Below are 15,142 nucleotides of genomic sequence, written 5' to 3'. Positions count from 1 at the left end.
AGCTTTCAAAAAGGCTTCTGAAACTTGAGCCAAAGAGCAGCTGTAACTTTCATCCTGAGGATCAAAACATTTAGAATAAAAGGCCTTAATAACAACAAAAAAAAAGTTTTACTGCTGTCAGTGACAGAAGTATTTGCAATTAGTATCTGACACACAATATAAACATAAAAAATGTGACATTGCAAAGAATAAAGGATGTTTATTGAACAGTTCCTTTTTATTAAGATTACACTCCAGTGACTGAGAGAGTGTTTGGGTAGTGCCTGGGAGAGGCTTTATAACCCAGGCTGACAGACTGGAGGTCTAGGAAAAGCTAAACATGGGATTTATCTACACAAGTTCTGCCAGGAATTTATTTTCTACAGAAGTCGCTCTCTCTGTTTCAGTTTACTCTTTCAGATTTGCTGACTCTTACTGCAAGTTAATACTTGGGAGCTGTCAGATATTTAATCAGAGTAAGTAATTTATTAAACAAAGCAGTAAAGTTGTATTTTACAGCACTGGACAGTCTGTACCGTCCTTTGACCCGTCCCTTCACGGTGGTGACAAAATGGCCATTGACACACTGCCTGAAAACGCCTCGTGATCTCTGCCTGGGCTTGCTGCATGTAAATTGGAGGAGAAAAGGCAAAAATGCAGGGCTAGAACACAGTTTATCTTTTATTGCTGCTGGCGCTGCAATGGCTGTAACTCCTTCCAAAATGCTGAATGAAACACGGAGCCCATCCCACTCCTCATTTAACATGCAGGGAGTTTGTCTGCGAAGAGCAGGACAGAGACTTCCCAAACATGGGTGTTTAAGAACTAAAGCCATGGAGGTTCTTTTATCCCCTCAGAGCAGTTACAGCCCAAACACTTTAACTCCTGCTCTCCCAGCACAGGCACCTGAGGGTTGTTCTCTTCTCCCAGGCACTCAGCAATAGGACAAGGGGGCACGATGGGCTCAAGCTCTGCCAGGGGAAATTGGAGAGCAGAAAGAAATTCTTTGCAGAGAGAGTGCTCAGGGATTGGAATGGGCTGCCCAGAGAGGGGGTGGATTCCCCATCCATGGAGGTTTTTAACCTGAGCTTGGCCTTGGCACTGAGTGCCATGATCTGGTAAAGGGACTGGAGTTGGACCAGGGTTTGGACTTGATGATCTCGGAGGTCTTTTCCAACCCAATCAATTCTATGATTCTACAATTTGGGGATAAATCCAGAGACTTTGGAAAGTTTCCACCCTTCAGAATTAAACACCAGGGACACATCCCTTATTCCCATGCCTTAGGCAATACTTACTCTCTGAAAAATTATGTAGGGTGTTTAGTTTATTAAGAATTCAGGCTGACTTGGTGTACTACATACAGATATGTGGGAGTGCATCTGAAAGCTTGGAATGTGTGCCACGAGCTGAAAAACAGACGTAGTAATAGTATGTAAATGAAATTAAGCCTCACTATTAAGGTGATAAAGGTATGAATGTGTGTGTGTGTATATATGTGTGTGTATATATATATATATACACGTATTTGTGTGTGTGTGTGTATATATATATATATATATATATACACACACACACACATATATAACTGGAATGTGGCTCGCCAGAGCCTTCCAAGGCTGAAGAACAAGCATTACAGACCAGGATAGGCTCCAGTTGTGCCAAGCACTGAGGTTTTACATGAGCACCAGTCAGGCCTTACATGGTTGAAACCAGTGCCTGTAAGAGCCAGAACAGGCTGAAGAGGCAAACAGCGTCACACTGTGGGTAGTTTTATTTACACCCGTTAGTGTTTGTACACACGTGAGGGTTCAGCTCCTGCTCTGTGCTCCCTCAGGCTGAGGTGGCACCACACAGGCCAGACCCAGAGGCAGGAGGTAATTAATGAATTAACCCCACCAGGGGTGGTGAGTTAACAATGGAGGCTGCGGGGGTAATTAATGAATTAACCCCACCAGTGGTGTGTTACTGATGGGCTCCGGGGGTAATTAATGAATTAGCCCCACCAGGGGTGTGTTACCGATGGGCTCCAGGAGCCGCTGCCTGGCCCTCAGCAGGGCCTGCCTGTTCCGCATGGGAGCGGCGTGAGTGGCCCTTGGATCTGGCGGGGTTCACCTCAGAGCTGGCCCTCAGCATCCCTGTCCCTCATCCTGCCCCCTCATCCCTGTCCCTCATCCTGCCCCCTCATCCCTGTCCCTCATCCTGCCCCCTCATCCCTGTCCCTCATCCTGCACCCTCATCCCTGTCCCTCATCCTGCACCCTCATCCCTGTCCCTCATCCCAGGCCCTCATCTCTGTCTCTCATCCCAGGCCCTCATCCCTGAGCCTCATCCTGGGCCCTCAGAGCTGACTCTCATCATCCCTGTCCCTCATCCTGCTCCCTCAGGGCTGACCTTCATCCCTGTCCCTCATCCCGTGCCCTCATCCCTGTCCCTCATTCCAGGCCCTCAGGGCCAGCCCTCATCCTCCCTGCCCCTCATCCCAAGCTCTCAGGGCTGACCCTCATCCTGGGGCCTCAGCCTGTTCCCTCAGGAGTGAACCACATCCCTGTCCCTTAGCCCTGTCCCTCAGCCCTGATATCAGGGCTGAACCTCATCCTTGTCCCTCATCCTGCTCCCTCAGGGCTGCCCCTCATCCCTCTCTCTCATTCCTGCTCTTCATCCCTCATCCCTGTCCCTCATCCCTGTCCTTCAGGCTCCCCGACGGTGTCTGAGCCCTCAGCCTGCAGGGTTCTCCTCAGCCTGCAGGGTTCTCCTCGCCCTGGGATCTCCTCTGTTTCTGCCTGAGCTCCCTGTTTTCCCACATTTATCCCTGGGATCTCCTCTGCTCCTGCCTGAGCTCCCTGTTTTCCCACATTTATCCCTGGGATCTCCTCTGCTCCTGCCTGAGCTCCCTGTTTTCCCACATTTATCCCTGGGATCTCCTCTGCTCCTGCCTGAGCTCCCTGTTTTCCCACATTTATCCCTGGGATCAGCTCTGCTCCTGCCTGAGCTCCCTGTTTTCCCACATTTATCCCTGGGATCAGCTCTGCTCCTGCCTGAGCTCCGTTTTCCCACATTTATCCCTGGGATCTCCTCTGCTCCTGCCTGAACTCCCTGTTTTCCCACAGATTTATCCCTGGGATCTCCTCTGCTCCTGCCCAGCTCCCTGTTTCCCACAGCTTTATCCCTGGGCTTCGGTTGCTTGTCTTCAAAAGAGGTCAGAAAACAAAACAACACACTTTAAAATCCTCCACAAAACTCTTTATAAACTGAAATGTAAAGTTTATGTGGTTTTATTTTACAAGTATTTCACTGGTGGCCACCAGTCTTCAGAGTGCTAGAAATGTGCTTTATAATAACGATGGGCTGGAAGCTGCTTTAATGTCATCACGTATGTAATTGATAAATCTCACAGAAATAAAGACTAAATTGATCTATTAGGCAGCTGTGCTTCATTCTTATTAACATCTTTAACAGCTGCCAGATCAAGGTAAATGTAGAGGGAGTGTCTTGTATTATTTATACATCTAAATATGTGGTATTATTTAAATGCCACTAAGGGCAATATGCACCAGTAACTAAATTTGATAGAATAGCAAGTAAAGCTACACAACAGTCTGTGCAGTGGCCTCAGTGTATACAATAATATATATTTATTATACAAGTAGATTAATCAGAAAACAAATGTAGGAAACAACCTGTACCTAACATGCTAATAAATATTTCTTCTGTTCGTAATATTTGGCTGATAGTAATGTCTTCTTGATTTGTGATGTATTTTATATAGAAATAAATTGGCTAAAGGTTTGAGGTCTGTGCAGAAAATAAGCTTATTTTTGAAGCATGATGCTATTTGTCACAGAATGTTAAATTAGATTCATATTCTAAGCCTTATACTTTGCCTTCATCCTTGTCAGCAAGGTATAAGTACACATTTTGTATTAATGTTTCATTTCCAGGATTTTTAAAAAAAATCCTTTTATTTGGACATCCATGTACTTTTAAATTCAAGAGTGAATTCAGTAATTTTCCAGCACTTAAAAAAAGTAGAGAATAAAACTTTTACTTCAAACATGGAATCATTTGGGCCCTTAATCTGCAACGAGCAAGAGCAGATTACATTTTTATTTGTGGATCTTCTAAATCCAGCACAGCTGAATGACCTGAAGTCATTCCACTCACTATGTCTGCAGAGTTAAGAGAAACTGCCTTAAAATCGTGTAAAATTTGGATGTGTTTGAGGCATTAATTGGTTTACTTTGCTCATTGAACAGCAAATTGTAATCAAGACATTGTTGCCTGTTAAGATTCAGCAAAGAAATGAAAAGGACTTTGGTTGACACCCCAACTCGCAGCACAGCAGGTACCAGCTCCTGTTTTTTGCTTTCCTGTTCACACCTCATGATGCTTTTATATATAAATATATATATGTATAACACACATGAACACACACATGATACACATCTACACACATATACACACATGGACATGCAGTGGTCATGCAGAATATTCAGTATGCAGCCCTTGATCCCCATTTCCTGAGTGAACTTCAATGTTCATTGCAACACAGGGCAGGATTTTGGATGGATTCAGGGAAAGGTTTCACTCACAAGATCATGTGCAGGACAGAGGGTTGGGAATATGAATTCTGTGAGGGAATGGTCTGTTATGTGTTCATGAAATATAATTCCAATGAGTGATATAAAATAGTCAAGTAATTTTATTTTCATATTTTAAGTGTAGATTCTGTCCTTTTGCTATTGGTATATTATTATTATTATTATTATTATTATTATTATTATTATTATTATTATTATTATTATCATCATCATTATTATTGTTGTTGTTGTTATTATTATTGTTATTATTGTTGTTGTTGTTGTTATTGTTATTATTGTTGTTGTTGTTATTGTTATTATTATTGTTGTTGATATTATATTGTTATTATTATTATCATCGTCGTCATTATCATCATTATCATCATCATTATTATTTTTATTATTATATTGTTGCTATTGTTATTGTTATTATTGTTATTGTTATTATTATTGTTATTGTTGTTATTAATAATAATTTTAATTTTAATTTTAGGTTGTCTGCCTGTACCTCTGTTCAATCAGAAAAAAAGAACTAGACAGCCCCTCACTTCAAGCCCAATTAAAAACGAGCCAGGTGCTGGTTCTGGGTGTCATGATTTCTCTCCCACACCATTTGGTAAATAAGAGATATTTTATTTTATTTTATGAGTCTAAATCCAAAGCAATCCTAACTTCCTGGTTGTAGTCTATGAAATCAGACATTGTCTTTAACAAGAACTATATGCACCCTTTATATCTATTTCTGAAAGTTCATTATGCAAAAATTGTCCTCCAGGAAATTTCTTTCTCCTCTTACACAATTGAGCTTTTTATACTTTGTGCCTAGAGGGAGTTTGACTCTTTGTGTGTTGGAGAATGAAGTAGCACTGGCATTTAAATAGAGTCTCTTGAAACTGATCTTTTGTTTTCAGTTGATTTCAATCAACATTCAAGTCCTGTGTTAGAAGAAGAAACATTTATAAGATGTCTTTCTTGTAGTTCAGAAAGGAACTTCTGTTCTTGAGACTGAGTTTGGAAGGAACAGTGTAGAATTCTGCCCTTAGTGCTTTCATTATGTTCTACTTGTAATAAAGTTGAAAAGTTTCCTTAGAATACAGGAAAAGTCTCTGTTGCTAATAAGTCTAATGTTTGTAAGTGAACCATTGCCTAGAGAAGCAACCTGCTTGTTACAAGTTTATAGTTGCAAATACCAAAGAATAATATTCCCTTTTTTCCCCCTTCTTCCTGTTTTTGGGACACTGAGCAGATACAGAGTAGGAGCCTACACAGACCTATTACCCTTCAATCTTTTCCATTTGTGTCCATATTCAATTCTTTGTCTTTTGAAAATTAGGCTGGGGAACTGCAAAGCCAGAAGTGGCTGAACTGCAGAAAGCAGCAAGCAGTGGGTATGTAAAAGCAGGTTATTGGTTGCTTTTTGATTTTTATATGGATATTAATTGTTCTACAAGCTGTGATCCATAGATCTGTCTTACAAGAAAGCTGCTACTGTGTCACTGATACTTTAAATTTCTGTTTGAAAGCCAAACAGAACATCTGATGGCTCCTTCCCTCATGAAACCACCAAATGCATCAAAGTTTAATTTAGCAAATGCTGGAAAAAACTTGGCTGCCTGCAGGTTGGTGGAGTCTTTAATGTCTATTATCCTTCCTTTTTGTTCTCATGTGAAAATACATCTTACATTTTCCCAGATTGCTGTAGCATTCAGAGACCCTTTTAATTCTCTCAGATCATGACTGTAGTCCTAAATAATTATGTTGTGCTTATGAGCCAAAACCCCCTGAAATATCTTTCCAGTGTACCTAATCAGGCCTATTAATTAGATCTAATATCTTGCCTTTTTACCAGGCCTATAATTCATCTTACCATAAAAGCTGACTGAATTTTACTGGTAATTTTCTGAGATTCCCCTTTACTTGAAGCATTGCCCACTTTCAAACCACATTTATCAACAGATTCAAAGTTTCTATCTGTTTGTTTTATATCAAAACTTTTAATCCAGACTGAATCAAGACTGTGCTTTTCTAAATTGAGGAAAAGCTGGCAGATTCAGATCCCTGGAGCTGGCAGGAAAACTTCCAGCAATGTTCTAACTGTCCATTTGCTGTCTTCCCTTCCTCCTATTCCTTTCCAAGGGCAAAAAAAGTGAGTGTTTCAAACAAGATAAAATGGAACAGGAGGAATTTCTGAGCTGCTTTATTAAAGAAGTGTGTTAGAAATAATAATGTCACCACTAGAGTTTGTTGGTAAAGTTATTTCCTCAGTCATGGTGGTAGAAAAATTTGGAAATATCCCTCTCAGAAGGAACTTTTTTAGTTTAGTTTAGACTTACGGAAAAAATGTGAATCTTGGGTCAGGAAAGATCCCTTATACAGGGGTAGAAAATAACAGCAAAGTTTTAAGGCCTGTTGAAGTCAGATGGATTTATGCACAGGTGTGATCACTGCCCTGCATATGGATTGATTTAAGTGCTTTGAATCTGGATGTTTTTAAAGCTGAAGCTTTAAATAATACCCAGATTACTTTTATATTCTTTAATTACACATCTTGAGTATTCAGAACAGATATTGTGATGCTGAACTGTGTCTGATGTTACATTGCAGAAATGAGTACACTCCTTTAAGTAACACAGCAGCTTCCAGGTCTGAGAGTGGAATTACTCGAAAGTTTGGGAACCCCTCAAACAGTTTGAAAAACCAGAAACCCCCTGATAGCCATAACTCAGCTCAGCTCATCAGACCAGAGCCCAGACAGACAAACACCTCAAAAGGACAGTGGCCAGCAAAGCCCAACACTGCCCCAAGAGCTCTGCAGGATCCTGGTCCAGCATATAAATTTAACAACATTCAGCCAAGTAAAATGAATGAAAAAACACTTGATTTTGTTCCAGAAGAAAAAAGTCAGGTAAGACTTACAGGCAGAGTTAATAGGAAGGCATGATGAAGAAAGCAGTAAAGAAAAAAGAACTAATGAAAGATGAAGCTTTTGTCAGCCTGAGCTGCCTTAGTAAACACTAAAGTTTCTGAAAATTTAGAGCTGAGATTTTCATACTATAATAATTACAGTCCTCAGCATTATCATATAAACTGACAGGGAGTTATATTCTGAACAAATACTCTGCTGTAAATACTGGCTATTTAACATAATATATAAATGTCTATGTGCCTTTGAAACATTACGAGTCTGTATGTCTAACTTGAGCTTTCCTCTTCCTCTGAAAGGAAATTCCATCATTTCAAATAAAAATTAGAGAAAAAAGGAATTCCTTGCGAATTCTGTCTGCAGTCATTGAAAGCATGAGGCACTGGAGTCAATATTCCTACAAAACTCCACTGCTATTTGAAGTTTTAGGTAAGCACAGTAGATTGGGCTATAACTGGTAATAATGGTAGGGCAACAAGGAGAGAAAACCTCAATAACTGGTGACACAAGAGCTGGAATACTGAAACCCACAAAATGCTGCTGTGAACATCTAATTTTCTTTCTGGGACATTCATTCAGCTGAAATAGGTACAAAATTAATATTCAGTCATCCTCCAACATTTAAGCTTATTCTCTCCTGTTTATTTTCTTTCCTTGTCTTTAGAATGTGTTACAATAAATTTTCCTATTTAATAGGAACTTTCTGTAGAGAGAGACGATTTTACAATAATTTTCAATACAGTTAATCTAGGAATAGATTCAAGTCTAGAGTACTTCTAAATATAGATACAGACTTCCAGTGTGTTAAACTTTACATTTTAATTGATGTCTGAGAAATCAACATGACAAAAGGCTTAAATGACTAAACTTTACAACAAGGTGAACAAGAATATGCCATGTGTTGGCATCTCAGAAAGCCATTATTTTGGCAAGATTGCAAATATTTAAAGTTTATCTGTATATATGTTCCCACAGAAAGCTGGTCCTGACTTTATTTATCTTAGTGCTTTTGTGTGGTAAATGATGCCATGGTGTCTTGGTGTATCATACTTATTGCCCTTTGTTCACACCATGACTAATTTCTGTCAATGGTGCAGGCACACTGGACTCTGCAGTCACACCTGGAGCTTATGGAGCAAAGAACTTTCTTCTGAGAGACAGAAAGGAGACCCTGCCTTGTGTATTTTATGAAATTGTGAGTAGGCTGTGTCTGTACATAACACAGACACCACCAGCTCCAATCTCTTTTATGAAGTTAATAATATGTTGTTGTGATAAAACAGAAATTTACTGGGTAAAAGGCAAGCTGGATGCTTATCCCATATTGTTCCCAAACTAGAGAATAATCCAGTCCCTACTTAAGCATCCTTAGACTTCTGTTCCAGAGAAAAAGGTGGGACTTTCAGTTTAGCTTTTAAGTAGTTGATGATAACAAATAGCTGATGTAAATTCCTTCTGTTTGATGTAGTCTTCAGAATCCAGCCATGTAGAAAGCTTTCATGGCAGGTGACATAATTGTTCTATTTATTGTGCTTTGATGAAGGACCGTGAGCTCCCAAGACTAATTAGAGGCCGAGTGCACAGGTGCATGGGAAACTACGATGCAAAGAGGAACATTTTCAAGTGTGTCTCTGTAAGACCAGCAACTGCTCAAGAACAGAACACTTTCCAAGACTTTGTCAGAATTGCAGATGTTGAGATGACAGCATATGTAAAAACAATGAATGAAATGTAGAAGTCAAAAAGGTTTCTCTAATTGGCACGAATCATTACCCACAAGGGCGGGATGTGCTAAAGCATTTCCCAAAACTAACAGTGGGAATCTGGTTAAAAAATTGACAATGTCACTGTGCTGTGTTACCCAACAGATGTTAGTAAAGATGTTTTGTTTGCACTGTCACTTTCTTTAGCTTTCCCAGTTAAATAGGCAGTAACAGGGTTTGTTATGTAGGAGATTAGATTTTACTGGAGAAATTCTGAATTAAAATGCTAAAGTTTTGCAGCAGTGCAAGTGCCTTAGAAAAATACCATCAATACTAACTCAGATTTCCACTGCTTTTCATTATCTTCATTTTGAGAAATTCCTGTTTCAAAATGTTGACTGTATATTTCTTTTGAGGAGTTATTTGGTCATGGTTTAATAGGTAACAAATATCACAAAGTTCTCTTTGGGGGGGGGAAGTAACAAGATGGTCTTTCTTCCACTCCAAATTAACAGGTGGATTTTCTTTGCTGGATTACAAGAACATGTGTAATTTTTTTCTAGAAATGAACATAATAGGTACTACATAAAGACTTCACAGGATGCAGCTGTATCTGTCAGGTATACCTTGGGTTCCTATTTATATGTTATCTAATTCATTTCTTTTTAAATAAATAATCAGTATAACACCTGTATAAAATAGCAACAGACCCGGAAGCTGGAGGAAGATACCTCAAGGACACAGAGGAAGTTGAAAAGAAAGAATTATTTCAACACAGAACTTCCTTGCCTTTGTCATAGAAACATCTTTCATGAGGGATGGACCATGTACATGTTTATGTCCCTTTGCTTTCAAACACTGACTTTCACAGGTTATTCCTGCTGTTCCTATTTCCTTTTCCCCTACTTCAGAAGCTTTGTAGCAGATCTGTTGGGAATTGTAAAACAAAAGACTTGTCAAGAAAATAGCAAACAGGATGGGGTTTTTTTATTATTTTATTATACAGTGTTGGCAATTGGAAATTTCACATTTAAAATAATTGAAATATTGTATCCAACAAGTCAAATACAGAAAACAGTTAATATTCTAAAAAGGAGCCAGCTAGTCAACGCAGAAACACATTAATGGAAAATACAGCTTTTAGTTACACATAAAAAATTATATATTTAGAATAAAACTTGAACCTGGTCCAGTAAATTGCTTGACTTGCAACAGGAAAACGCTTTTACACAGTTTAACGCGCAGACAGTCGTTAGTTAAAAAGTGATCTGTCAGTGTCAGCACAGGTATTGTCAGCAACAGCCCCCTAATGTTCCAGTGGAGATCTACAGGATGTGCTTTACTAACTGGTGTAAGAATCACTTGCATTGTCATCTCTACCTTCTGTGCTAAGCTGGTTCTGAGCATGGATGTGTCAGAGAGTTTTGTCTATCCAGATGTAGAGGTCACGTACACAGATTTGATTCCCTTTATGTATTTCACAAAGTTAAAGGAAGTTCCACGTGGAAGCATTAGCTTAACTCATAAAAGGTGCAGAATATTACAGGATGCAGAGGTTGATGATGCTCACAACAGAAGGAAAGGGTTTGGTACAGCAGTGTTGTCAATCCTAAGACTCTGCTGTAGCAGAAATTCCAAATTACATGGGAAGTGTGACCTCTGGGACCAGGCCTGCAAGAACTGCAATGTCAGCAACACCAGCCCAGTGCTGCAGTCCCACTGATTCCAGTTGAATGATTGATGCTTCCAGTTCTGCACATGAGAAACTTAGAGTAAGAAGTAATGACAGGAATAGGTCATTTGTGTCTACAGGGTATGTTATGGCTGTTAATAAAAATCTAAAATAATTTTACTTTCAGTAAGTGTTTAGCTCTTTGCAAAAAAAAGTTTCTACTTTACACTAACAAATCACTTTTTCTAGTGAAACATTAAGTGAACAGTTGTAAACATTACACAAAACAGAAAAAACCCTACACAATACAGTTTATCCACACTACTCAACATTTTTCAGTTGTTGGGTGTTGCTTTTTTTTAACCATATTGATCCTGTCTTGTATAATGGTTCTAGAGTAAAGGCACAGGTTGGTTAGGAAAGAAAAGTCTGCATCTCTGTCTCTACTTCACGGTGATTAGTTTCTTTTTGCATGTTGTTTGTTATTCCTCACTTTTCTGACTCTTGTATGGTAAGCTTTGATTTCAGCCATTCATTAAAAAAAGTGTAAGACATCACTGAAAAGCACATTACTGTACAGAAGTGACTGAATTTATTCTCCTTACTTTAGGGCATTCCTTCAACCCATTTTGTTAAATATTTGGAAAAGGTAATTTCTTAGTGCCTGTGAACAAAAGTGCATACATAGCACGCTCTCTCTTTCTTGGTGTACTTAATTCTGCATTGGAATCTGTATTTTCAAAGATTAGTGCTGGAACTTGCTGAGTTTATGTGCAGAATTTGCTTTTAGAGTGCATAAAAAAGAACAACAGAACAATTATTTTGGAAAACAGCACAACGTTCCATTGAAGGGTGAGGAATGTAAACAAGACTGCAGAAGTCTTTGATGTATCTTAAGAGAACACAGTGATTGTTCCATCTGTTTGCATTTTCTTATACATCCTCAACATGTCTCTGTCTGTCCCTTCGTGTACACCTTCCGTTAAAAAAAATAAAAACTCAGAATCAGTTGGACTCAGCCAAGTGAAGAATAATAAATTTGATCTCCTGGTTTGTGCCAAAACACAAAACTAAGAACTACAGCTCTGAATTAAATATAATCTATGTGATTTTTCTTTTTCAATAAATAATAGAAAATAAAAGGTGAGAATAGAATTAGAATTCTATTTTTATTTAAAATGAAAACCGCAACAGGTAGGTGAGATTAGGACCCAGTGTTTCTTTTGCTTAAGGCAATCAAGTGCACTTATTTCAATGCTTGATAGTAATGGATTCAGTGCCATTGTGGAAATCAGACCTCACCAACTTCCACACAGACTAATGAAATATGGCCATTTGCTGGTTCTGACACAGCATCAGATTCTTATTAGTTGTGTTCAATAGCATTTCACTTCACTTTTTTCTTTTGACAGTAATGGAGTCGTAATGGAAATCCTAGAATCTGGTTCATCCTGGCTTGTATCATCACTACATAAAAGGGCCATTGGGCACAGACAGTTTTGTAAACAGAGATTTTTGTTTTCAGCCTTAAAAAACAAACAAGAAGACCCAAAATCTATAGTTGTGGTAGGTCAAAGAATTTTGTAAAAGGCCACCTAAAATTATAATTTAAGAAATACTTAAACCAAATTCTCAGCATTTTTTTTCTATTGTTAAAACTATTAAATCATCATGAAGCCTTTGGAAGTTGTCAGATCTCTTAGAAAAAAAAAGAATCTAAATTTTATGCGAGTCTTCATGCAGATGACTCTAAATCTTGGCAATTAGAGCAGTAGTAAAAGGTGTGCCCACAACTTAAAATATGCAGGTGCTGCTAATGCACATAGATTAAACAAAAACTTTCTTCTTGTATTCAATTCTATTTAGCTTAATTTTAGGCCGTGGCTATTAATAGTTGCTTTTTTCACTAATCAAAATAATTGTAACAAAATACCATTATTGATTTTAAAGTTATTGGGTCCATAAAAGTTTTGCCGTTTAATAATATATCAAAAGTGAGTTGAAGCTTTTAAGACTTACGATCTTGAGACACAAAAGAAACTGGGAGGTAGACAGATGTTCTGAGGATAAACTGCTTTTTTTTTTGTCTAAGGCATTATGCCACTATGTGTTTAGAGCAGTGTAAAGGCTGCTGACTAATCTGAGTTCAACTGCAGAGTGTTTGCTGCTCGAACTTACGGAAGACTTTCAATGCACTTGTGGTCTGTGTGACTGACCTTCTCTTCCCCATCTCCTTCTCTCTCTTTAGCAGTACAGCCAACTGGAAGTGCTATCATAATTTCTGCCCATTGCCTGCAGACAGGAATGTTCTGTTCTTAAGCAGTAATAAAATGCTATAAAATAGTAGGTATTGGAGTTGGAGATATGTGCTCTTTTGGTGCATATTTTGCAAAGAATGGTAAAAAGACAGACAACATGACCCCAACAATTGCCAGCATGTACCCCCACCCAATCTGGCAGTCTCCTGCATAGTAGATGTCTGAGTTCTCACAGAATCTCTTCACAGTAGCAGAGTTGAAACCAAAAGGGTAAACCAAAAGCCCAGAAGCCATTATGAACACTAGAGAGGAAAAAAAAAAACAAACCATTATTATCAAACATGAACTCATTTGGGAAAAAATCCTTATCTTAGAAAAGCAAATATATGTCCTATTACAATCAACAGGAAAAGTTCTAGCTTAAAACAACCTTTATGATTGGCAGATTATCTTCCTTTTCATAATTACCTCATGGACAGCAGTGGTGTGACAAGGCAGCAAGGTGGCATTGGGATTTTTTTCATGACAGCTCTTGCCATTAGAGAACTTCAGAAATGCTGTAATCCAAATTATGTAGCCATGTAAAAAGTAAGATGATTCAGACATGGAATCCAGAGCAGAAGAATTCCTAAATTTGCAGATTCCAAACCAGCTCCATTTTCTTCTCAACAGCATTTTTTTTGTGCTTGAGACAATTACTTTGTTCTGCCAAATAAAAACTTTCAGTGAAAGAGTCCAAATGTAGTTTTTCAGTTTCTGCTCATGAGGTTCTGACAATGTGAGCACTTTCTCATTATTCTCATTAGTACACACTCTAATTGTTTAAAAGGTCCTACATTTGACCTAGAGATTGCAAGATAAAAAACAATACAATAGGTTTTAGCATTGGAGTCTGTCACTGTGGGTTTTGGAATTCTCTTTGTAAATTTAAGGATTAGGAAACTTTTAAACCTAAGGGTGAGACCAAAAATATTAAGATCAGAAGTTCCTATACATCTAATTCTGACAGTCTGAGCTCTAAAACCACAGAATAGCTCTAACAGGACATGCTGAATCTGAAGGTTCAGTACATAAAGGCACAGAGTTAAAGTAGTAGAAAATCTCTCACAGTGGGTCATGTTTTACTCCTTCCAGCCAAATAGGTCTAAAATACAAGCAAAGCTTAAACCACCCACTGCTGCTGGAGGGCCAGACTTGCCTCCTGCACCTACCCCACATTACCCATTAGCTTTTAATAGACATTCACAGACTTAACAGTCTTAATGAATATAAAGTTACATTTAAAGATCATGGATTATGCAATTAATTTAATGAACATCAGAACCACTTTTCTGACTTTGAAAATCAGACTGCCCAAGGTATAAATCATGAGTATGATAAAGTTGCATTAAAATCCTCCAGGAGCAGCACTCAGAGCCTGTTCCTGCCCCCCTGGGAAGAGAAGAGGGGCTGATGTGAAGGGTGACCCCACCCCAGCACTGTGTGCACCTCTTGTTTGAGAGATCACTGAGAAACCCTATTTTCCCCTCTGTCTGCTAATGAATTACCACCGTATTTTAAATCTGTATTGCATTTTAAAAGGCTTTAATTCTTGTACTGAAAAGATACCACAGAGTCATCCCTTTTCTGCCTTCCCCTTTTTCTAGGATAGTGTTTTGTTCAAACTCAGGGTAGTGATTCAAGAATAGCAGCAATCAGAATGAACAGTTATGTTTGAGCTGATAGATAATTCATCACCAGCAAACATCTAATGAAACATTAGGATTATAAAACAAACACTACATGCTGTTCTCTGTGTTTGTAATTGCCCTTCAGGTAGGGCTTGTGCATATTGCTCCAATTATAATATTGGAAAGGCTTAATCTGAAAAGTATCCACTAAAAATGACAATCATTCATTAATCTTTTTCAATTAAAAACACTTTAATAAGCTTGAGGGCTAAATGAAGTCAGAAAGTGTAACACAGCCTGTGAGTCTGAATAAGTTGAATTAAACCCCTTCCTTCTAGTCTAAAAGGAACTGCTGAGT

The 15,142-nt window shown here is 38.5% G+C and overlaps 2 protein-coding genes across 2 annotated transcripts in view; one reads left to right on the top strand and one right to left on the bottom strand.

The window, feature by feature from the left end:
• Window positions 1-4,280: 4,280 nt before the first annotated feature.
• On the top strand, window positions 4,281-9,216 carry SPATA22 (spermatogenesis associated 22). Its single transcript, XM_071575157.1, has 8 exons — window positions 4,281-4,323; window positions 5,052-5,174; window positions 5,892-5,946; window positions 6,082-6,177; window positions 7,163-7,463; window positions 7,781-7,910; window positions 8,579-8,676; window positions 9,025-9,216. Exons 1-8 carry the CDS (start codon window positions 4,281-4,283, stop codon window positions 9,214-9,216), a joined length of 1,038 nt encoding a protein of 345 aa, XP_071431258.1.
• Window positions 9,217-10,158: 942 nt separating this feature from the next.
• Window positions 10,159-15,142, bottom strand: part of LHFPL7 (LHFPL tetraspan subfamily member 7) — a 67,485-nt gene continuing 62,501 nt past the window's right edge. Inside the window, exon 3 of the mRNA XM_071575158.1 lies at window positions 10,159-13,416. Coding sequence (XP_071431259.1) covers window positions 13,190-13,416 — 227 coding nt within the window. The 3' untranslated portion in view covers window positions 10,159-13,189. The remainder of the gene's footprint in view (window positions 13,417-15,142) is intronic.

This window comes from Pithys albifrons, chromosome 21 (genome assembly GCF_047495875.1).
Source record: "Pithys albifrons albifrons isolate INPA30051 chromosome 21, PitAlb_v1, whole genome shotgun sequence".
Lineage (NCBI taxonomy): Eukaryota > Metazoa > Chordata > Aves > Passeriformes > Thamnophilidae > Pithys > Pithys albifrons.
Note: the sequence above shows the minus strand (reverse complement) of the source record. Positions and strands in the feature narration are given on the sequence as shown.